The 22,646-nt window shown below is 50.6% G+C and overlaps 1 protein-coding gene across 2 annotated transcripts; it reads left to right on the top strand.

Annotated features, from left to right (window-relative positions):
- The first annotated feature begins 17 nt into the window (after nucleotides 1–17).
- Nucleotides 18–14,225, top strand: Acap3 (ArfGAP with coiled-coil, ankyrin repeat and PH domains 3). Of its 2 annotated transcripts, XM_028784836.1 has the most exons (24): nucleotides 18–540; nucleotides 4,271–4,328; nucleotides 4,732–4,851; nucleotides 5,049–5,102; nucleotides 6,379–6,437; nucleotides 6,897–7,080; nucleotides 7,440–7,484; nucleotides 7,570–7,665; nucleotides 7,768–7,842; nucleotides 8,523–8,534; nucleotides 9,181–9,293; nucleotides 9,382–9,433; nucleotides 9,639–9,739; nucleotides 9,812–9,923; nucleotides 10,164–10,372; nucleotides 10,462–10,531; nucleotides 10,640–10,734; nucleotides 10,811–11,013; nucleotides 11,250–11,357; nucleotides 12,285–12,383; nucleotides 12,470–12,690; nucleotides 12,830–12,939; nucleotides 13,024–13,134; nucleotides 13,228–14,225. In XM_028784836.1, the coding sequence occupies exons 1-24, from the start codon at nucleotides 494–496 to the stop codon at nucleotides 13,373–13,375; spliced, it is 2,502 nt and encodes an 833-aa protein (XP_028640669.1). In that variant the 5' UTR covers nucleotides 18–493; the 3' UTR covers nucleotides 13,376–14,225. The 2 variants fall into 2 exon arrangements, with proteins under 2 accessions (XP_028640669.1, XP_028640670.1); XM_028784837.1 differs by lacking the exons at nucleotides 18–540; nucleotides 4,271–4,328; nucleotides 4,732–4,851; nucleotides 5,049–5,102 and adding an exon at nucleotides 6,121–6,222 and having other exon boundaries at nucleotides 13,228–14,223.
- Nucleotides 14,226–22,646: the final 8,421 nt, after the last annotated feature.

Here is a 22,646-nt window from a genome sequence, read left to right as displayed (position 1 = left end):
GTTCACTCCCGATCTCCCTGCCGCCGTCCCGGAATGTGTCTGTTTGCAGCATTCCAGCCGAGTGCTCCCAAATGTAGTTTTTGTTAACTTCCTGAGTTTAACCACGGCAGGGATGCCTGAAGTGAGAGAGTCGTGCCCTTCCCTTTCTCGAGGACGAGCCAAACCACTCCGAAGCCCAACTGCCGCGCCCAGCCCAGCTCCCAGACCCCGGTGGCTGAGGCCAGAGAGCAGTGACAGGCAAAGGAGTGCAGCGGCGCTTTTAGCGACGCTCCCCAGAGGTGACAGCGGGTGGTGCAGGCGGCAGCTGACTTTGGCGACGCTCCCCAGCGGTGACAGGCGGGGCGGGGCCGCGGCGCGCCGGCCTCATACCGAGGCGGGCAGGCGGGCGGGCGCGGAGCGCAGCGCAGCGCGGGCGCGACGGACGGTCAACCGGCCGGGGATGCCGCTCGACGCGCCTTGGTCCTCGGTACAGTGAGGACCGCTCACCGCAGCCATGACGGTAGAGTTCGAGGAATGCATCAAGGACTCGCCGCGCTTCAGGTGTGCTGCGGGCCTGGGGTAGGGCGCGGGCAGGGATGGGGAGCCGCCTTTGTGCCGGAGGCCGGCAAGGGGTGCTCAGGGTGGTGACTGCTCCAAGTCCACCTGGACGGAGCAGAAGACCTGGCACGAACAAACCGGCTGGAGCCGGAGTCGCGGTCCCCTAGCTGCGCAGCTCCGCCTCCGGCCTCGGGGGACCGGAACAAAAGACGCCCCTGTACTGATCACCTCGCGCGCGGGGGTGAGTGCTCTGACTGCCTTGGGCAGCTGTGTGTCACTGGGCATTTGCGTTCAGTGCCATCTCTAGAACTGTCCACCCTTCTTTGTGTGTATGCTTTAGTGTGCCACAAGTACTGAGCTCCTCCTTGGCCCTGTAGTCCAGTTCTGGCTAGGATTGTCTGGCACCCTGCTTGGTCTCTGTCTTGATCCGTATGCCCAGCGCAGTGTATTGGTGCGAGCAGCTGGAGCCATCAAGGCCTGAGATGGACGCCTTGATGAGAGTTAACGGATGTATGAGTGACCCAGGAGCCTGGAGGGGTAGAGGCTGTAGGGATGAGGAAGTCATGTTTAGGTGGCAGGGTATGGGCCTTATTCACCTATGGGTTTGTTTCTTTTATTGTTCCTGGAATACAGTTGTGCACATCTGTGTGAACTACATGGCTACACAGATATACATGTTTCATTGGGTAACATTTGGCCCACAGTAATGGTGTACCTCCTGTGTGTCATTTGAAATTGCATACCTTCATATGCATATACACATACTTCTGTACATGCATATACACAGGGGAACATGTTCTGCCACTCTGCTCCTCCTTTGAGTAGGTGCCAGGCGATGCACAAATGTGTGGGTGAGCTGTGATACTGAGTTGGTGTGCTTGATTCGTGCACATAGCCTAGTGTGGATGGACATGCGTGTACATGTGCTACATCCCTGTGGAGTCATGAGCCATGTTTGTCATACTACTAGACACATGTTAATATATGCAGGTGTGTGTTTTAGAATGCACATGTGTGCACTGTGTCCCTGGAACACATGTCTATATAATCTGTGCTAATACATGTATGCATGTTTATGTATAAGCATGTATCATGCCTTTGCACATGTGTGCTTGATCACATATGTACATAAATGCTGAGTTTCTGAGGGCCTACCTCAGCAGTCCAGCTTTTTGCAAAGCCACCTTGCAAGAGAATCAGCAAGAAACACCTTGGAGCATTAGAGTTTGCCAAGAGTATCCACTGACTATAGGCAGGTTGCTTGAGGCAGTCAACTATGCCTTTCTGTTTTCTATTGAGAGGAGTGGTCTGAGAGCCTCTGATACCCCACATTTCTGCATCCAAGCTTGGTAGGAATCATGCCCAAGGCCTCTGTGAATGGAACTGGGACCCAGTTAAGGCACTCTCATCTTTGCCCTGACCCCTTTCTGCAAAGCCCTGGCTCCACCTGCCCTGTACAGGGGTTTGGGCCTAAGCAGAAATCCATTCACCTCTGGGCCTTCTTTGCCACATCCAGCCAGTTGGACTTGTGAGGCTGCAGTAGGTGTGGCAGCTGCCTAGGCTTAACATTATTTCTTTTGGGGGGGGGAGGGGAACTGTTGGGATGGGGGCTGAGGATGACTCTTTGGACACTGGTCTTGAGGTTATGGAACCTGGCTTGGTGGGTTTGGGTGGGCTGTGATTGGATGGGTTGGAAGAGTACCTTGTCTACTCTAAGGTGTTACTGAGGTTATAACTTGATCTTTCTGGCCAAGAACCTTTAGGTAGGGCAGGGTGGGGCTGTCTGAAGGATGTGGAAGTGAGGTGGAGCCTAGACCCTAACCTGGAAATGGTGGCATACTTGCTTTGGGACTCATGGCCTAGAATGAGGGCTTGTGACAGCCTTAGGAATGTCTCATAGTCCCTGAAGCTGTGGGTGGGGGTGCAGGGGAGCCCCGGAAGAGAAGCTGGCCCAGCCTTAGCTGCAAGCCCTTCCCTGGGTGGGGCTTCAAGCGCTGAGTCATGGCTTTGGTGAGGGGGCTCCTCCCCAACCTCCAAGCTGCTGAGGAAGTCCCTGGCTGGCAAAAATAGGCATAGGGCAGGAGGGGATGTCTCAAGTCCTTGGCTGCGGAAGGGAGTGCTGAGAAACTCCTAGGATAGAGTACTAGACCCCTTGAGCTTTTTCTAAGTACTCACTATGTTCCCCCGTCCCTGTGAATACAAATGCCAGCTCCTGGTGCAGCCCCTCCCGGTTCCTGGCTCCCTGGCCAGCTGCAGCTCTCCATGCAGCTGTCTGGGCTGTCAGGCCTGCTTGGGGAAGCCCTGAATTGGTCTTTCCTAGGCAGATAGTTACATCTGTGTTCTGGAACTTCTGGCTCTCATAGTGGCCAGAATCTTGGAACAGAGCCTCCTGTGGTGGCCTGTGTTAAACTGATAGATAAAGGGCATTTTTTCCCAAGCCGGACAGGCTGTGCAGCATCCTTCAAAGGCATGGCTGCCAATGGTTCAATCAGATGCTGCAGCTCTATTCCTGTCCCTTCTCTGCTTCAGGATTCATGGTGCCGTAGCCATTAAGAAGGAATGAGGCTGATGGCCAGGACGTTTGAGGGTTTGTGGCTAGGGCAGCCTGGCCATTTCAGCCCCAGGTCCTAAATGAAACTATGTCCCCTGTGCTTCTCAAGCCCTTTATCTTTCTCCTTTCCTTTCTGAAGAGTAGGGCAGAAAGGGGTGAGGAGCTGCTAGAACTAGTTGGCATCCCTTCTGACACTCAAACCCCAGCTAGTGTAAGACTTGTTCCTAGAAGTCTGTCTAAACCTTTGGCCTATTATGTTCCCAAGATACCTCTGAGCAGGCCAGATGGGCCTAGCTCACCAGCTAAGCTGATTGTATAAGGTGGGGGACTGCTGGGAGACTGCCCTTATTTCCTTATTTCCTGTTCCCAAGTTGGAGTTGGGGGGGGGGGTGTGCAGTCACGTGCCTGATCCATCTGCCTTTGGCTTCCGGGGATTCTCCCAGGCTTCTCTTGGTGATGTCATCATTAACTCCTCCCTCCCCGGGGCATCTTCTTTATCAGGCTGGATTGGTGGGAATGAGCTCTAAAGAGACCTGACCCATTTCTCCTTCTGGCTAGACTGAGCTATATGGAGTCTTCAGGTTGAGGGAGATGGAGTTTGAGGCATTGTCCCTTAGCTGATGGTTCATAACCAACTGCTTTACGGTCATCTAGCTGCAGGCCAAAGTGGCCTGCAGTTGAATCAAAGAAGTAAGGAACAGCCTCTTTCCAGTGATGGGGGGGGCTGTCCAGATGGGGTTGAAGCTCAACTTTGAGTCTCAGAGAGGACTGTCATGGGCACCAACACTGCATCATGAGACTTCAGCATTATTGTGTTTAGGAAATAAGGACTTGTTTAACCTTGGTTCATGAGGCATAGCTACACTGTAGAGTGCGTGTGTGTGTGTGTGTGTGTGTGTGTGTGTGTGTGTGTGCGTGTGTGTGTGCGCGCGCGCGCGCGCTCGTGCATGCACACACGCTTATATGATAGCCCATGTAGCAAGACTCGGTGGCTTCAGCCTGCTTGATGGGCTCTGGGTAGCTCCAAAGTGCTGGACCTGGATCCCAGTTATGTCCATGAGGCAGGGTATTTACCACTCTCACCCTTAATTTCCTGAAGCCCCCTTCTGGGAACAAAAACCCTGGGGAGATGCAACAGGAAATGAAACTCCAGCTGATATAACCACCCAATTCTTGTTGTAGGGCAACTATTGACGAGGTAGAAACAGATGTGGTTGAGATCGAGGCTAAACTGGACAAGGTAAGAGACAAACCTGGTGGTACATAGAGGGCCCAACATTACTCTGCCCTCTCCAAGCCCAGCCTGGAACTATGGGATGACTCCATGTGCATCTGCCTAATGTCTGAGATGCCTATGGGATGAGAAACAGCTGCTGTGCTTTCTGTGCCTAGTGTGACAGGGGTAGAGGAACACCGACCTCTCCTTCTAGACGATCTTCTGAATACCATGTAGATGCTGTGGTCTGTGCCTAGCCCTGAACTGAAAAGGGGAAACTATGTCTGGATATTAGCGGGCCCGAGTTAAATTCTGGCTGCCCCCAGCCGAAAGTGTATCCTCTCTGGCTTGGCCTTGTGGCAGATCTGAGTTATCAGCTTGGAGAAACCGTCAAGCCCTCATTTTGTCCACTCTATCTCACTTGTAGCTGGTCAAACTGTGCAGTGGCATGATCGAAGCTGGCAAAGCCTATGTCACCACCAACAGGCTCTTTGTGAGCGGCGTCCGAGACCTGTCTCAGCAGTGCCAGGGTGACACCGTCATTTCGGTGAGACGCCAGTATGGTGTGATGGGGGAAGGGAGAAAGTCCCCTAAAGGATGTCTAGATCATGAGCTTTGGGTGGTCTGCACTCTGCTATAGTACATCTAACCCTAACCTGTGGGCAGAGAGGAGTCTTTAGGGACTTGAAGGAGACATTACCTACTTGGCCACCCCACTGTGATCTTCCCCTTACTTTTCTTCAGGAATGTCTGCAGAGGTTCGGAGACAGCCTACAGGAGATGGTCAACTATCACACGGTGAGCCCCATGGGGCATGTGGGGTTTCTACTGCTATCTGAGAATATGCTATGTCTCTTAAAGGCCTGACTAGACAAGAGCAAACCAACTGGTTCTTAGGTAGCTGAACTGGTGGCCATGAGTGAGAAAGGCCATGTTCTGCTCCTTTAATCTATAGAAATGAGCCGGGCGGTGGTGGCGCACACCTTTAATCCCAGCACTTGGGAGGCAGAGGCAGGCGGATTTCTGAGTTCGAGAGTTCGAGGCTAACCTGGTCTACAGAGTGAGTTCTAGGACAACCAGGGAAACCCTGTCTTGAAAAAGCAAAAAAATAAAATAAAATAAAATAAAACAAAAAACTATAGAAATGATAGCAACTCAAGTCTATGAGTCAGTGTGAGGGATGTTTTGGGGAGAGGACAGCTGCCATGTCCCCAGCTGTGGCCAGACTATATCCTAAGGCAGAAGAGGCAGCACACAGCTCTGACCTGAAGGCAGCAATGTCTTGGGGTAAGGAAACCTTGGAAGTTTCTTCTCTGCTCCAAGTTGGGTAGAGCTTTCTATCCCAGGACAACTTATTTCTGGATAACAGCCTCACTGACATCCAGGCAGGGTATAGTAGCCTCATAAGGTCCCAATATTGATGTGAGTAGACACAAAGAACATGCCAGGTCTCAGTACGGTAGGGGTAGACCATGGCCTGGGAACTAGCATCCTGGCCTAAACATGGACCCTCCATTTGGCCAGACCAGGGGAATCTCAGAAGTAAAACAGCTTGGGATGGTTCATCCTGGGAGCTGCCAGTCTGTCTATCTACCCCTGACCCGGCTCAGCCCTCCTCCATGTGTCACTATGGGTCAGGAGTATGGGGTGGTGATATGAAACCATGTTAGTTCATCAGCAGTTCCAATCAGCGACTACCTCTCCTGGGCTAGGCCCTGTGGGAACTCTCTGCTCTGAGTTCTTCTTGTTGCTGGTAATCAGCCTTGAGGCAGCCCATATGTGCCACCCATGCAGATATCGAAGGTGGAATTTAGAAGCCTGCCTGCCATCACATTGATCTCCAGACTGGCTAAGAGCCAGATGGGAAGATGAGCAAGTGGCTACAGCTGTTACCTCTGGTCCCCAAGAGGCCACCCTGGTACATAGCAGGCTCTACCTAGTGTTCTCTGTAAAGAGCTGGGGCCCAGGAAGAGATGGGCAGGGATCCCAATTCTCACCTGGTAGGTGATGGGACTTTGTCTTTGGGGTCCTGTTGATAGTGACCCTAATAACCTCCACCCTGCCTCTACCTCAGATCCTGTTTGACCAGGCCCAGAGATCGGTGCGGCAGCAGCTCCACAACTTTGTCAAAGAGTAAGTGACCAGAACCAGAAGCCCCCAGCCCCATAGCCAAGTGCCATGGTAAAAGGTGAATTCCATGTTCCATCTTCAGAATAAGAAGGGCAGCAGGTCCTTGCCAAGGATTCAAGCTATGAGAGGCCTTTGCCCTCTGACAGGAGGTTCAACCAACAGGGGCAAAGATAGTGAGATGGGATAGACAGACCAGGGTGGAGTTGTAGTTTATCGCCATACCCTAGCGGAGATTTTGGCACGTGAGCTGCAGTCTAGACTAGACAGGCTGGTGAGGGGGCTGAGGAGTCCTAGAGCAGGGAAGAGGGAAGAAAATGTTTGGTAGAGTCCAGGAGAAGGAGATAAGGAAAAAAGACCCTGCTCAGGAGCCATTGGGGGATATGTGGTAAGAGAGAAACAAAACATACTATGCACTCCTTTTCTGACCTCTGATTCTTGGCATCTACATTGGCTGGCACCCAGGGATGTGCGGAAGTTCAAAGAGACAAAGAAGCAGTTTGACAAAGTGCGAGAGGACATGGAGTTGTCCTTGGTGAGGAATGCCCAAGCCCCAAGGCACCGGCCCCATGAAGTAGAGGAGGCCACAGGTGCCCTCACTCTCACCCGGAAGTGCTTTCGCCACTTGGCACTGGACTATGTGCTCCAGGTTAGCTGTGGGGCAGTAGAGATGTGACTTCTCCAAAGGGTAGGGATGACACCCTGCAAAGCCTGAAGGTAGGGTGTTCAGTAGGGGGCAGAGGCTTCAATCTTATACAGGAGGCCTCTAGAAATATGGGCAAGGTTAAGAATTCTTGGTTTCATCCAGATGAGACCTCATATTCAGACAAGAGGAAAGACTGTGAATCCCAGCTTCATCTTCCTTAGGACTTTTCCTATAATATTATGCAGAGACCTAAAAACTACCTGGGGTTTTGGAACTATGAGCTGTCCAAGTGGGTTCTGGAAATGTACAGGCTATGGGCTTCTGGGCCCTGACACCTGATCTGTTTGCTCTCCCTCTGGCAGATCAATGTCCTCCAGGCCAAGAAGAAGTTTGAGATCTTAGATTCCGTGAGTGCTTGTGTTGGGGAATACCCGTGGGCATTGTTTGAGCAATAGGAGCTGGGCCTTACTTGGGCTCTACTCTCACCTGCAGATGCTGTCCTTCATGCATGCCCAGTATAGCTTCTTCCAGCAGGGATATAGCCTTCTACATCAGCTGGACCCCTACATGAAGAAGCTGGCAGCTGAGGTGAGCCTACAGGAGTGGCTCAGTGACTGAGCCTTCAGTGGGGGCTCCTGGTTAAGGTCTTGGGAAGGGGTCTACTGCCTCCCTGTGATGCCCTCCCCACAGCTGGACCAGCTTGTGATTGACTCTGCAGTGGAAAAGCGTGAGATGGAGCGCAAGCATGCTGCCATCCAGCAACGGGTGAGGCCCTGGGAGAGCAAGGGGAGAATGTCATCAAAGGCCATTACTCCATCATCACCACTCCACACCCCTGATCTAGGGCACCAGTAGACATGTCCACAAACTCTGCCCTCAATCCCAAGACTGTCCACTTGCCACCTATTAGGCCTTGCAACAATTGCCAGCTGAATCTGCTCTACTGCAGCAGAGGGAGGAGCCCTATCTTTAAGGACATCGGTATAGTGCACCTGATAAATGGAAGGGCTGGAGCTGGGACCCGGAACCCCACTCCTTAGAGCAGTGGTTCTCAGCCTTCCTAACGCTGCAATCCCTTAACACAGTTCTTCATGTTGTGATGACCCCCCAGCCATAAAATTATTTCATTGCTATTTCATAACTCTAATTTTGTCATGAATTGTAAATTTTTATGAATTGCAGATGTAATGTAAATTATAATATAGATATATGATATGCAAGATATCTGATGTGTGACTACCAAAGAGGTCACAACCCACAGGTTGAGACTAGTTGTCGGTTTTTTCTGGGGCCTTTGCTCAACTGCTGGACATTGGTCCCAACTACCCTCCCCCAGAGCAGAGATTGGCTGCAGTGGGATAAAAGAGCCTGGCAGTGTTTGAGAGTAGGGTCATCATTCACTGGTTCTCTCTTTCTCTTTTCCCTCCTGCTTGCTTGGGTCTCAGACACTCCTGCAGGTAAGACAACTGAACTCTGGGTTATACATATGGGGCTATTCAGGTGTCCCCTTTCTGGGGTGTTTCAGCACCGAGGACACCTCCCCACCTCAGTGCTCTTGCAGCATTTTGGGAGGGACCTGTAGGCCAGCTCCTTGCTGGCACCAGCAAGATGAATCTAGCCAGTCCCCCTACAGGAATGGTGGCAGCTGTGCCATCCTTCCCCTGCTCAGGCTGAGAGCAGGTGATAAGGTCTTCCTTCTACTGGTCTGGTCTGTCAGACAACAGGACACACAGGACACCCAAGGCTCTCTGGCTTCTGAATGGAGCTCTGTCAGGCAGCTGGAGAAGGTCCAGCTGGCAAAATGCATGAAACACTTAGAATGGCGGACGGGGGGCAGGGAGTGCAGCTTCCTTCCTGATCATAGCCTGCTTGTTCTTACAAGCTTAGTAGTGGGGGATGGAGTACTTAGGACCAGCTGTGAACACAAGGGATCTTCCCATAGTGTCTTTGGACAAAGGGCCTTGCTTGGTCAGGAAATTGTTGTGGTGGGCAGATGTTCCCAGAGCATGTACCTCACCTTAGCTTTTGTTTGGGGTGAGCCTGGGAGGGGATGGGGTTCTTCAAGAATGGGCACTCCCCAAGGGCCAGCTCTGTCTTCCTTAGGACTTTTCCTATGATGAACCAAAAGTGGAGTTTGATGTGGATGCACCAAGTGGTGTGGTAATGGAGGGCTATCTCTTTAAGAGAGCCAGCAATGCCTTCAAGACATGGAACCGGTAAGAGCCTTCCTTAGCCAGGGCTGAGGGCAGAATGGATATGGAGCCAGCTCTGCCTGACCTCCTGTCTCCCATGTTCCTCACTCAGACGGTGGTTCTCCATTCAAAACAGCCAGCTGGTCTACCAGAAGAAACTCAAGGTATTCTGGGGACAGGGTCACTTTTGGGCAGACTCTATCTAGAGACTATGGGCCAGGCTGCTTAGTGGATATTAGCACAGGGCCGAGGACACAGACAGGCACTGAGTCCAAAAGGTCAGGGGGGCAGGGAGTTAGAGACACATTGCTTGAGTCTAAGAGAAAGGAGAAAACAGATATGAGAGTGGTAAGCTTGTGCTGCCCACAGGATGCACTGACTGTGGTGGTGGATGACCTACGCCTATGCTCTGTGAAGCCATGTGAGGACATTGAACGGAGGTTCTGCTTTGAAGTTGTGTCACCTACCAAGTGAGGAGGCCCAGCTCCAGGAAGGGTTGGGGAAAGCCCTGTTTACCCAGGGTGACCAGCTCCTCCCTACAGGAGCTGTATGCTGCAGGCTGACTCGGAGAAGCTGCGACAGGCTTGGGTCCAAGCTGTGCAGGCTAGCATCGCCTCTGCCTACCGGGAAAGTCCAGATAGCTGCTACAGTGAGGTGCACTGCTTCTCTGCTTCCACATGTGTATATATACCTCAGAAACAGCTCCCGTAGGGCTGCATTCATGCTTGTGCAGGCAGTTCGTGCATGTGTGTATGTGCAGTGTTTGCATGTATACATGCATGCCAATTTGTGCTTGAGGGCCCCTAGCCTGTGTTGACCCTTCTAACTGGGGTTCTTCTGGGGAGTTGAGTCAAGTTCCTGAAGGGCTGAGTGGCTCTTCACACCATCCACCAGAGGCTGGACCGTACAGCATCACCATCAACCAGTAGCATTGATTCCACCACGGACTCTCGGGAGCGTGGAGTCAAGGGCGAGAGCGTGCTGCAGCGCGTGCAGAGTGTAGCTGGCAACAGCCAGTGTGGCGACTGTGGCCAGCCAGATCCCCGCTGGGCCAGCATCAACTTGGGTGTGCTGCTCTGTATTGAGTGCTCAGGCATCCACAGGTAGTCCCTCTTGACTCTGGCTGGACAGGGCTGGCTGAGGTTCTGGATCGAGCCACACTTTGGTCCACTTCTCTCTTCTTTCTGTCTAGGAGCTTGGGTGTCCACTGCTCTAAGGTACGATCCCTGACACTGGATTCCTGGGAGCCAGAGCTGCTAAAGGTGTGTGAAAGGCTCTTGAAGATGAAACCCACTGGAGCCCCCAGGAATCAAGGGTGGGATTTAGGTCTTTGAACTTGGACTAACATCCACATACACTGTGCCCCACAGCTGATGTGTGAGCTTGGAAATAGCACCATGAACCAGATCTATGAGGCCCAGTGTGAGGGCCCAGGCATTAGAAAACCCACAGCCAGTAGTTCCAGGTGAGGTTGAGGACAACTAGCTTGGCCACGGGAGTCCCAGCCTGTGGATGCAGTCTCATGTTCACCTCTGGTCCAGGCAGGACAAAGAGGCATGGATCAAGGACAAATACGTTGAAAAGAAGTTTCTACGGAAGTTGACTTCTGCACCAGCCCGGGAACCCCCAAGACGCTGGAGGGCACAGAAGTGCCAGCGCCCTCACAGCTCCCCCCACGCCCCCACTACCCGCCGCAAGGTCCGGCTTGAGCCTGTCCTGCCCTCCGTCGCTGCTTTGTCCTCAGGTGGGAGGGCTGCCAGCAGCTGTACCTGAGCTCATGTACCTGGGCAGGTTTGGGGACAGGCTCAATGCAGCCCTGGAAAGAGTCACCAACCCTCAAAGTTAGGGTGGGGTTGGGTAGGCTGGAGGCAGAGCTTCACAGGGGCACCTTGGAGCTCTGCCTGTCTCAGCATTACCTGAGGTATTCCCCAATCCCAAGACTCAGTTTCACCATCTGAATGTGTGTCCTATCCCTTGCAGCTGGTACTATGGAGCGCAAGTTCCGCAGAGACTCCCTCTTCTGCCCTGATGAACTGGACTCCCTCTTCTCCTATTTTGATGCAGGGGCTGCTGGGGCTGGTCCACGCAGTGAGTGCTGGGAGACATTCCCTTCCCATGCTTTGTGTCCCTCAAGGGCTACATCCCACCCTCAGCCAAGAAGAACCATTGAGCTCCTCTATACAAATGCAGATGACACTTCCTCAAGAACTTGAAGAGATGGGGACGGGGTGGTGATGCCACAGAGGGTCAAGACTGGAAAGACACCCAAAGGGCAAAAGCAGAAGTTCTCACCTTGTGGGTCTCAACTCCTTTGGGGTCGCACATCAGATATCCCAGTATCAGATATTTACATCATAACAGTAGCAAAATTACAGTTATAAAGTAGCAATGAAACAATTTTATGGTTGGGAGGGGCCAGTCACCACAAGGTGAGGAACTGTATTAAAGGGGCTCAGCATTAGGAATGTTGAGAACCACCAATATTGGGTTGAGCACACAACTGTCAATGTGTGGAAGCCAACACTCAACACTCAGAGGCTGAGACAAAGGGATTGTAATGGATTCAAGGCCGTTCTGTGCCACAGTGAATTTGAGGCCATCCTGGGTACATTTGTAAGACCCTCTCTCGGGGGGGGGGGAAAAGTGTGGTGTGTGAACTGTGGCTTGTGTGCACATAGGTGTAAGAAGCAATTGTATGTGCCTTCACTAATGGCATTGACAGCAGAGGGCGCTGTAGTACCTTAAGTCGGTCCACAGGGGACCTACAGCTTCTCTCTGGGTGAAGACCTGGCTTTAAAACCCAGAGGGCTGGGAGGGGGCATTCTGGGTTACACTGGACAGGGAGGGCTTCCCCTCCCCCACTGCGTTATTGCTTGGTTTTCTCTACTTTCAGCCTAGGCAAGTGTTTCCTAGTAAGGGCCAATCCTCCACTAAAGGGCGGGTAGGGTTTCAGCTTTTCCTCCAGTGTTCCAGGACCCTCCAACGCTAAGGATTCCCTTTCCTGTGGTCCTGCAGGTCTAAGTAGTGACAGTGGTCTAGGAGGTAGCTCTGATGGCAGTTCGGATGTTCTTGCCTTCGGCACAGGCTCCGTGGTGGACAGCGTTACTGAGGAAGGTGGGTGTGTGCCTGTCTGCCTCCATATACCCCACCATCCCAATACCCTTGAGGGTTTCAGCTCCCTATCCTTAACCCACCCACAGAGGGTGCTGAGTCCGAGGAGTCCAGCAGTGAGGTAGATGGAGAAGCTGAGGCCTGGAGCTTGGCAGATGTACGGGAGCTGCATCCTGGGCTACTGGCACATCAAGCAGCACGTACTCGTGATCTCCCGGCACTGGCTGCAGCACTGGCCCATGGAGCTGAAGTCAACTGGGCTGATGCGGCAGATGAGGGCAAGACCCCACTGGTGCAGGCTGTGCTAGGGGTGAGCACAGGCAGGGCTTCTATAAAGAACAAGACTACATACCTTGATCCTGTTTGGGGATGCTAGTGGCAGGAGGTCAGGGTGCATAGGCCCTATCAGTGTCCTTTCCTAGTTCAGTCTGATTTCCCTGGATCTCCAGGGTTCCCTGATTGTCTGTGAGTTCCTTCTGCAAAACGGAGCTGATGTGAACCAAAGAGACAGCCTTGGCCGGGCACCGTTGCACCATGCTACACTCTTGGGCCGTACTGGGTGAGTTCTTTGAATCTCTCTTATGCAACTGTCCCCTCACCTTCAACCCATTCCAATAAGCTCCTCCACCCCTCCCCACCCCAGCCAGGTCTGTCTATTCCTGAAGCGGGGGGCTGACCAGCATGCCCTAGACCAGGAGCAGCAGGACCCACTGACCATCGCAGTTCAAGCAGCGAATGCTGACATTGTCACATTGTGAGTCTGGCAGGGTCCTGGGGGCACAGTCACTTGAAAAGAGACAGAGACTGTGTGGGGACAGAATCACCTTACACTGTTCCCCACCTCCAGGCTTCGCCTGGCCCGCATGGCTGAGGAGATGAGAGAAGCTGAGGCACCCCCTGGTCAGCCAGGCCCCCTGCCAGGCAGCAGTCCTACAGAGCTGCAGTACCGCAGGTGCATCCAGGAGTTCATTGGCCTCCACCTGGAGGAAAGCTAGGACCTGGCAGGCCGGGCAGCTGAGGGATCCCTACCCTGACCCCAGCCTACCCGGCCCAGAAATCTTGCATGTTCCTGAAGACCCTAGCCCCTCATCTAGCCACAGCCTGCCTGTGACAACTGTGGGCCCATCCCAACAGCCCAGGCCCCTGGTGTTCCTGAAGTCCTCACTCTCTCACTTTTCCCTCCTTCTGGCTGCTCTGATGCTCAGCCGGAGGACAGGAATCCAAGCACTACATCTTTTGAAGCCCCACAGTTGTGGGTGCTGCATCGTCTGGTGCCCCTCATTTCACCTGGGGGAACCTGTCTTCAGGTGGTCCTTCCTTCAGGGGCCTGGGCTGTTCATGGCACAAACCACTCTTGAGGTCCATGTCACCCTGTGCCCCGCTGCCCTCAGGGCCTATTTCAACTTGTGCCCCTATGTTTACTGCCCCCAAACTCTGGCCTGCTAGCTAGGTCCTTCCTACATACTCCCAGAGCCCTTCCTCCAGCCTAGGGCTGGTGGCTGGCCACCAGTACCTTCCCTGGCTGGAGTCGCAGCCCACCCAGGGAATCACCCTGAGTACCTTGCTCAGTGACCCCAGCATCTGGGTTGGGCTTTGATGGTGCTGGGAGGTGGAGCTTTGGCCCAGGTCTTCCACCCAGCCTGGACGCAGGCGTCCCAAAGCCACGTGGCAGGCCACTTGGGTCCTTGTGCCTGAGGGTTCAAGTCTTATCCCTGCCTCCTACAGAGGCACTGTCTGGTTTACCTGGGCCAGAGTCCATGCCTAAAGCAACTGGTACTTTCCACCCTGTGCCCAATGTTCTTTGTTACTGAGAGGATTTTCTACAACAACCTCATTCTGACTTTGTCTGCGTCTTTTTTCTGTGGACGCTCAAGGACCATCCTGATCCCAGCTCTGCCTGCTGCTGGGGAGGCCCACATAGATTTCCCCCCTGCCCTGTCCCCAAGCTTCACTCCTTGGGCTGGGTCTCTGATAGGTCCAGTGGCCCCTTATGTGGGGGGCCCACCAATGCCTTCAATTTCTCTTTTTCTGGAGGAGTCCCAAGATAGAGGCCGGGCCCCTCTGCATACTGTGGGGTCCTTGGTTAGGTCAAGGGCACTCAGCTGGTCACTATGCAAACACTGCCCTGGGAGCATCCATGGACAGTAATGTAGGCACTGGGTCAGGGCCTCTGACTCCCTCGCTTGATGGCTGTGGCCCTAAAGAGCAGAATCAGCTTCTTCCTCCTGCTTGAGCTCTGCCCACCACCTACCCTGCCACCTTTGGGCTGGCAGGACCCCACTCCTTCCTGCTCTGATCACACTCACTTAATAAATCTCTGCCGCTTGCACCCACTGCCTGCTCATTGCCGTATCAAACCTTGCTTGGCTCTGTCTCAGCTGAATGTTTGTCTGGGAGCAGCCTGAAGCAGAGGCCCAACATTGTCCCTTCCCAAAAGGATATAACCCAGACAAGCCAAGGGGGTCTGATACTTTGAGAAAAACTGATGCCTGACATCCTCAGCCCCTGTTCTCTGGCCTCTCTTCTCTGTCTTTCTCTGAATTACTGTATCCCTTGATAGGGATAAGGAGGAACACAATCGGCAAGGATAGCTGGGGCTCATGTCCCTCATCTGTACCCAGTGTCCCTTAACAGCAGTGTGTCTGCTGTACTCTGTTCCAAGGTGCCATTGAGGTACATTCTGAGGTTTGTAGTTTACTCTGATGTAGGTGGTTGGGGAGACACATATATGTGCAAGACGACAGTCAGAGTCACTGATTGTATCACAGAGCAGCCCAAGGTCCGTAGATGTCTTGGCCTGAATTTACTTTTTAATTCCTGCCTCAAAACCAATTCAGGCTCTATCTGGTGTGTGTTTGTGTGCATGTACGCGCGCACGCATGTTTCAGAAATATGTACAGACAAATGTGATATCGAGCAGACTCCACTGTGTAGAAGTACCTCTTCACACACATGAACATGAATGGATACATGCTCATATCCAGAGTTTCCAAGTATAGAGAGGGGAAACTTCACAGCCTTGTCTTGGGATCCCCCTCAACCCAAGGGACCATCACCTGGCAGAGTAGGTGGGTAAGTAGAGTCCCTGGCATGTTGGATATACTTAGTTTCTGCATGGGTCAGATGTTACTGCTTTCTGGGCCCTCAAATTGCTAGTCTGGCTCACACTGGGCAGCTAGGGAGCCCGCTGCTGCTACAGCTCCCAAAATTATGCTGAGGGATTGGATGGCACTATTGGGGTTACTTCAGTTGTCAAGATCTCAAAGGAGCTCTGGGGATGGTGGTACACACCTTTAATCCCAGTGCTTGGTAGGCAGAGGCATGAGAATATCCAAGTTTGTAGCCAGTCTGGTTCCAGGACTACACAGAGAAACCATCTTAAAAAATGAACAAAAATCTCAAGGGCCTGGAGTTTAGTTCAATTCTTACACTGAAATAGATCCTCCAAAGATCCTGGGAGCATCTATGTAAGCTTATCTCTTTGGCATGGACCTTCGGCATCATCCACTGAGGTTTGGAGTGGAGGTCTCAGGCTGGCCTGGGTGGACGTGGGCTTTTCTGAAGTAGTACTGACTCCCAGCCAGGACACCTTTCTCTCAGCAGAGCCAGTGAAAACAAAGGGCAAGGGCTGTGACACGCAGCTCCAGCACAGAGGATAGATGAACGGAACCAGTCTCCAGAGGCTACCCATGGCATAGTGCCCCTGTGGAACCTGTGGGTAGACAGGCAGTAAGTCCATCAGGGCCTCCTAGACACTACCCATGAACAGGATTCTGTGGAACTGCTTCTACTCAACCACTCAGGAGAAGTGAGAGTGTTTAACCATAGGCTTTATCTCCAACTCTAGCCCTGGATCTCTCTAACACTCACAGAGTATATTGTTGCCTCATCCACAGCATGGTAGTTAAGCCACTGAGAGAGAGTGTTCACCTTGGTCACACTGCCTCCTGGATGGGGATAGGAGAGGCAGGATGTGTCCCTGGAGATATACCCACCTCTGGTTCTTGCTCTAGCTTGAGCTCCATAGGTCTTGCTCTAAGCATAGTTAGGATCCAGTCCTGCATGGAAAAGGCTTGCATGGCCACAATCTCCCCATCTCAATACCACAATGGGATGTGAGGAGCACAAGGGGTATTGGCTGGTCCACTCCCACCAGACCCTGTAAGATTCACAGTAGATTTGGCTGAAGGCCACCTGGAAGTCCCTGCAAATATTTTTTTATTTTTATTTTATATTATTATTATTAATTATTATTGTTATTATTATTATTATTATTATTATTATTATTATTATTTGGTTTTTCGAGACAGGGTTTCTCTGTGTAGCCCTGGCTGTCCTGGAACTCACTCTGTAGACCAGGCTGGCCTCGAACTCAGAAATCCTCCTGCGTCTGCCTCCCAAGTGCTGGGATTAAAGGCGTACGCCACCACTGCCTGGCTGTTTTTTTTTTTTTTTTTTAAGATCTATTTTATTTATATGAGTACGCTATAGCAATCTTCAGACACAGCAGAAGAGGGCATCAGATCCCATTACAGATGGTTGTAAGCCACCATGTGGTTGCTGGGAATTGAACTCAGGACCTCTGGAAGAGCAGTCAGTGCTCTTAACCTCTGAGTTCATCTCTCCAGTCCCCCTGCAAAGATTTAATACAGAGACATTTTCGGAGAGACAACACCACCAGTCATCCTGCAGTGTTTTCCAGGGAACTGATGTCCAACTCCCAACATCATTGTCCCCTCTTGCCTGCAAGGTCTGGGGTATCAGGAAATACAAGGAAGCTGGGGGTTCCAGGTCCGGGTAGAGTCGGTAGAAGCAATGACCTGAGGAGGTGTTAAAGAGCCCATTAAGAGTGACTGACTTGGAGACCCCCCAGCAACCTCAAAGGAGATGACAGGCTCACCCCAGGCTGGATGTTGTTTGTGGCTACAGAACTGGGATCTGGCTGGAACAGATCTACACCATCAGCTGCTGGGAGCAGGACACCAGGCATGCCTGAGGAGACGGCAAGGACTTAAGCCCTGGGTCCTGCCTATACATGATTCAAGGAGCCTCCTTGCCATCCACTCACCTGCATAATGTTTGAGGTGTTATACAGCAGTCCCACATCCATGATCTTAGCACCACCAGTGCAGAGGCAACAGGGACTTCCAAGGCAATGCACCTTGTCTTAGGGGAAAGGTGCTTCAACTTTGTTCACTCCATCATGAGGCCCTGTCCCACTTAATGTCTGGGATTGACAGGAAATCCAATAACCCTGCTTACCTCTCGAATTCTAATGGTAGTATGAGTCTAGTGGTAGTATGAAGTCACTGTGCTCCAAAAGAGTGTGTTGTAGCTATGAACCTTGACCTTGATTCCAGCCTCTAAGGACAAAAGAGGGAAGTGATCTTGCCTTTTAGCCTTGAGGACCAGACTGATCTCTGGGGAAACCAAGAAAGAGATAATGAAGATACCTGCCCAACCCCTTTATTGTAATATCCAGATACCTGCCAGGGATTAGCATTTACTATCTGTGATGCCAGGGCATTGTGCAGCTCAGACACCCTTAAAGGAATGTAGTTACCATAGATCTGATGCTGGAACTTGTGGAAATTCCTGAAACATAAGGCAAAGCTTAGGTACTTGTCACCTTCTACCCCATCATGTATGCCCTGGAGGGCCATGGCCTATCTATTGTGCAGGAAGTTATTCATAGCCAGCCTTGAGCAGCTAACCCCTAGCTTTTACCAACTGGATCCCAGGGTAAAACAACTCTGCTGGTAAGATAGAAGGGGACAGCCAAACAATTTTGCCCTGTTTACTACCCACCCTGGCAATCCTGTCATAGTAACAGGACAAGATCACCATGCCTTTTGTGACTGTCTTCCCAGGCAGTGGGGAGTAGGGTCAAAATGTCTATGTAACAGAAGCAATATCATTCCTGAGCAGTTGGCATACCTGAGGAGTAGGCGCAGTAGAAACAGCTGCCACCTCTCTATTACAGAGAGGAGACAGGATTAGGTCAGCCACAGCCCACTGTCTGTCCTTGCCGGAAAAGCCTTCTTAGGGACAGCAGCAGACCAGCACTCTTACTTCCTTGAGTCCCAAAATTCATCAGTCTGAAGCCCACTTTGTACTGGCTGCCCAGATGACTCAAACGCTGCCGATGAATCCCATGGTTCAGCTGAAAGTGGAGTTTATGGCTGGGGATTTCAGCAAAGGGGGTGTCCCGTCTTTCACTAAAGTTGAACTTGTAGAGAGCATTGATGTTTTCCCAGGCAAAAGCATCAAGTACTTCCAGATGTTGGCAAATGAGGTCTGGCCTGTAGGCATGGCCAGTGTTCCTGTGGAGAGCCTTGTGGGTTTCCATATGGCACAGAGCAGGGTGATTCAGCACTATGTGGCTTCAGTGTTCCTGTGTGTCCAATGAAAACAAGCAGTCCATCCCCCACCCCCACCCCACCTCAAGCCAAGAGAGAAGCTTTGAAATTAGGAGCTGGGTCTCTACACTCTCGTCTCCAGCCTGGCCATTTACAGGGCCACATGCCCTCCTGGCAGGCTAATATCCACCCCTTATCTGGAGTTCTTGGTCCTTCATCCCGAGGTGCCTTACAATTGCAACCCAGCTCAGATTGACCTATAAAGTTCCCCTTCACCTAATAACCCTGAGATCCTAGTAGTGTCTAGGAGTTTCTTTAGGAGTGACACAGAGATTTGAGAAGTCCTGATTAGGTACAGAGGTTGGGAGAAATAGGATCATGAAGTATCATCTGAGACCACACCCAGGGACATATTCTAGGCTGATATATGTGTTGGGGAGCCCATACCCAAGGCTGACAACTTCCAGACCCCCACTGATGTGGGTTTGCATCACATAGAATGACAGATGTAAAGAATTTGCACTCAGAGTGCAGGGACACTGCCATGATGACTGGGTAGGTTCAACACTACTCTAATAAAAGCACAAGCTACCAGTAGAGCACCCCCGAGGCACCCAGAAGCAGCATCTCCCTGCCCCTGGGCACTCTGTCTTAAACTGGTTCTGATGAGAGCAGACAAGGCAGTTGGTGCTGTGGATGGTACATTTGCACAGAAGAAATAAATTACAGATCTTGAAATCCATGGGGCAGACCTGAATATAGACTTGAAAATCTCTAGATACGGCAGGAGCTGAAATGCATATGAAGTTATACATACCTTTGCATATACATATGTGTGCTCACACACACTGCAAGGCATGCCCAGTGTATACTAATCTCTCAGTCAACTGTAGCCACAAGCTTTTCTACCCAGCCTCTTTGTGCCCAGAGTAAAGATTCTGAGACTCTCTTATTTGTAGGCCATAAGCTTTGGCTCACTTCCCTGACTAGGTTGTAACTTACATAACCTATTCTAGTCTACGTTTGCCACATGACTGGTTATCTTTCCTCAGTTTCATATATCCAATGTCTTCAGAATTTGGGGTGAATCTCCCACTCTGGACTCCTACCCAGAATTCCTATCTCTCTGCCGGATGTCCCACCTTTCTTTCTTTCTTTCTCTCTTTCTTTCTTTCTTTCTTTCTTTCTTTCTTTCTTTCTTTCTTTCTTTCTTTTTTTGTTTTTGTTTTTTTTGTTTTTTTGAGACAGGGTTTCTCTGTGTAGCCCTGGCTGTCCTGATGTCCCACCTTTCAATCCTGCCTCAGCTCATTGACCATCAGATTTTGGTTGATAGGTGATGCTTCCGCACAGTGCACAAGAGATTAATTCTCTCTACAGTCAATAAGTATCATAGAATAGAAAATAATAGACTAGAAAAGAAGACAGAATCCTGTTCCATGTGAGCTGCATGTTTGTGCTGACTTCTTTCTTGCCTAGTTCCATGTATTTATGCTGTGGTCAATATGCATAGTTCACAAGTGGGCATCCTGTATGGTTCATGGCACCTGGGTACACAATGGTGCCAATCTACCCTAGGGGGTTACCCCACACATTGTCTGGAATTTTTTTCCATGAAAATAAAAACATTTTTATTGTAGAAGAAATAAACATTTATCACTTAATAATCTAGCAAACTAAACAATAATGAAGAACATAAAACCCACATGTAGAAACCCATTAAAAATAGATTCTTGGAGCTGGAGAGATGGCTCAGTGAATAAGAGCACTGGCTGCTCTTCCAGAGGTCCTGAGTTGAATTCCCAACAACGATATGGTGGCTCACAACCATCTGTAATGGGATCTGATGCCCTCTTCTGGTGTGTCTGAAAAGAGTGACAGTGTACTCACATACATAAAATAGATAAATAATTATTTTTTAAAAAAGAAATAGATTCTTTTCACATTTCATTTCTTTATTTTTTCTTTTTTATTATTTTATTTAATTTTTTTTTATTTACTCACTTTGCATCCTGCTCACTGACCCCCTCCTGGTCGGTTACCTCCTCCCACAATCCTTCCCCCCCTCCCCCTCCCTCTAAGCGGGTGGGGCCCCCCTGGGTATCCCCCCACACGCCCTGGCACTTCAAGACTCTGTGAGGCTAGGCACTTCCTCAACCACTGAGGCCAGACAAGGCAGCTCAGCTTGAAGAACATATACCACGTACAGGCAACAGTTTTGGGGATAGCCCTGTTCCAGTTGTTCAGGACCCACATGAAAGTCAAGCTGCACTTCTACTACATATGAGCAGAGAGGCCTAGGTCCAGCCCATGTATGTTCTTTGGTTGGTGATTCAGACTCTGAGAGCCCCAAGGGTCCAGGGTAGTTGACTCTGTTGGTCTTCCTGTGGGAGTTCCTATCCCCTTTCGAGACCATAATCCTTCCTCCTATTCTTCCATAAGAGTCCCCAAGCTCCATTCACTGTTTGGCTGTGAGTGTCTGTATCCATCTGAGTCAGCTGCTGGGTAGAGCCTCTCAGAGGACAACATGGTCCTGTTTATATGGTTCAAGAGTCTGATGGAAGTAGAGGCAGTGGGAGAATAAATGTCCCCCTGGGATGGCCTGGAATGTTTTTTAAAAAAAACATATATATATATATATATATATATATATATATTTGGTTTTTCAAGACAGGGTTTCTCTGTGTAGCCCTGGCTGTCCTAGAACTTACTCTGTAGACCAGGCTGGCCTCGAACTCAGAAATCTGCCTGCCTCTGGCTCCCAAGTGCTGGGATTAAAGGCGTGCACCACCACTGCCCGGCCAAAAATATTTTGTTATTATTTATTTACATGTGTGTATGTCTGTATATGTGCATGTGCCTGAGATTAGGGGCACCCCTTGGAGCTGGACTATACAAGCAGTTATAAGCTGCCTGATGTTGGTGTTAGTTGAACCTGAGTCTTCTGCAAGAATGATACGTGTTCTTAACCATGGAGACATATCTCCAGCTCATCTGGAATAGTTTTTGAGGTTCAATTCAACATATACTATACCCCACTAGGGGTGTAATGATTTAAATATGCTTGGCTAAAAGAGTGGCACTATTGGGGATGTGACCTTGGGTTGGGTGTGGCCTTGTTGGAGTGGGTGTGTCACTTTGAGTGTGAGCCTTAAGACCCTTCTCCTAGCTGGCTAGAAGCCAGTCTTCTGCTAGCTGCCTTAAGAACAAGAGGTGGAACTCTCAGCTCTTCCAGCCCCACCTCTGCCTGGATGTGGCCATGCTCCCGCCTTGATGATAATGAACTGAACCTCTGAACCTGTTAGCCAGCCCCAATTAAATGTCATCCTTATAAGAGTTGCCTTGGTCATGGCGTTTGTTCACAGCAGTAAAACCCTAATTAAGACAAAAGTTAGTACTAGGGACTGGGGTATTGCTGTGATAGGCCTGACAATGCCTCTGTTTGGAAGAATGTAGATTTTAGGACTTTGGATTTGGAAAGCAGTGGAATGCTTTAAGTGGGGCTTAATGGGCCATCCTAGTAGTAATATTGAAGACTTTGTTGCTGAAGGTGATTTGAACTGTGGAAGCCTGGTTCTAGAGGTTTCAGAGAAGAAAAATTTTAATATGTGGCCAAGAGACTGTTCTTGTGGTATTCTGATGAAGAATGTGGCTGCTTTTGGTCTGAAGTAGAGTCTACCTGATGCTAAGCTAAAGAGATTTATATTAATTGCATTGACAAAGGAAGTCTCAAAAAAGCTCAACAGAGACTTTGTTCTCTGGTTAAGTCTCATGAAGAGCATTTTGAACAAATGTGCCAAGTTTAGAAAGGAAAAATATAAAATGTATGGTTCAAGTAATAAAGGGAATGAAACGGAGCTGAATCCTGTGTTCAAAGAGATAAAGTGATTAAGGGAGTGGCAGTCTCAGG

The sequence above is a fragment of the Grammomys surdaster genome, unplaced genomic scaffold (genome assembly GCF_004785775.1).
Source record: "Grammomys surdaster isolate TR1022 unplaced genomic scaffold, NIH_TR_1.0 124903, whole genome shotgun sequence".
NCBI lineage: Eukaryota > Metazoa > Chordata > Mammalia > Rodentia > Muridae > Grammomys > Grammomys surdaster.
The sequence above is the reverse complement of the archived record's forward strand: the minus strand, read 5'-3'. Positions and strand labels throughout refer to the sequence as shown.

Excerpts from the sequence above, each read along its gene's own strand:
- Acap3 (XM_028784836.1), top strand. The coding sequence starts at position 494 with ATGACGGTAGAGTTCGAGGAATGCATCAAGGACTCGCCGCGCTTCAG. Across the intron at positions 5,103-6,378 it reads AGATGGTCAACTATCACACG|ATCCTGTTTGACCAGGCCCA; the intron begins GTGAGCCCCATG and ends CCTCTACCTCAG. Across the intron at positions 10,735-10,810 it reads CCCACAGCCAGTAGTTCCAG|GCAGGACAAAGAGGCATGGA; the intron begins GTGAGGTTGAGG and ends CCTCTGGTCCAG.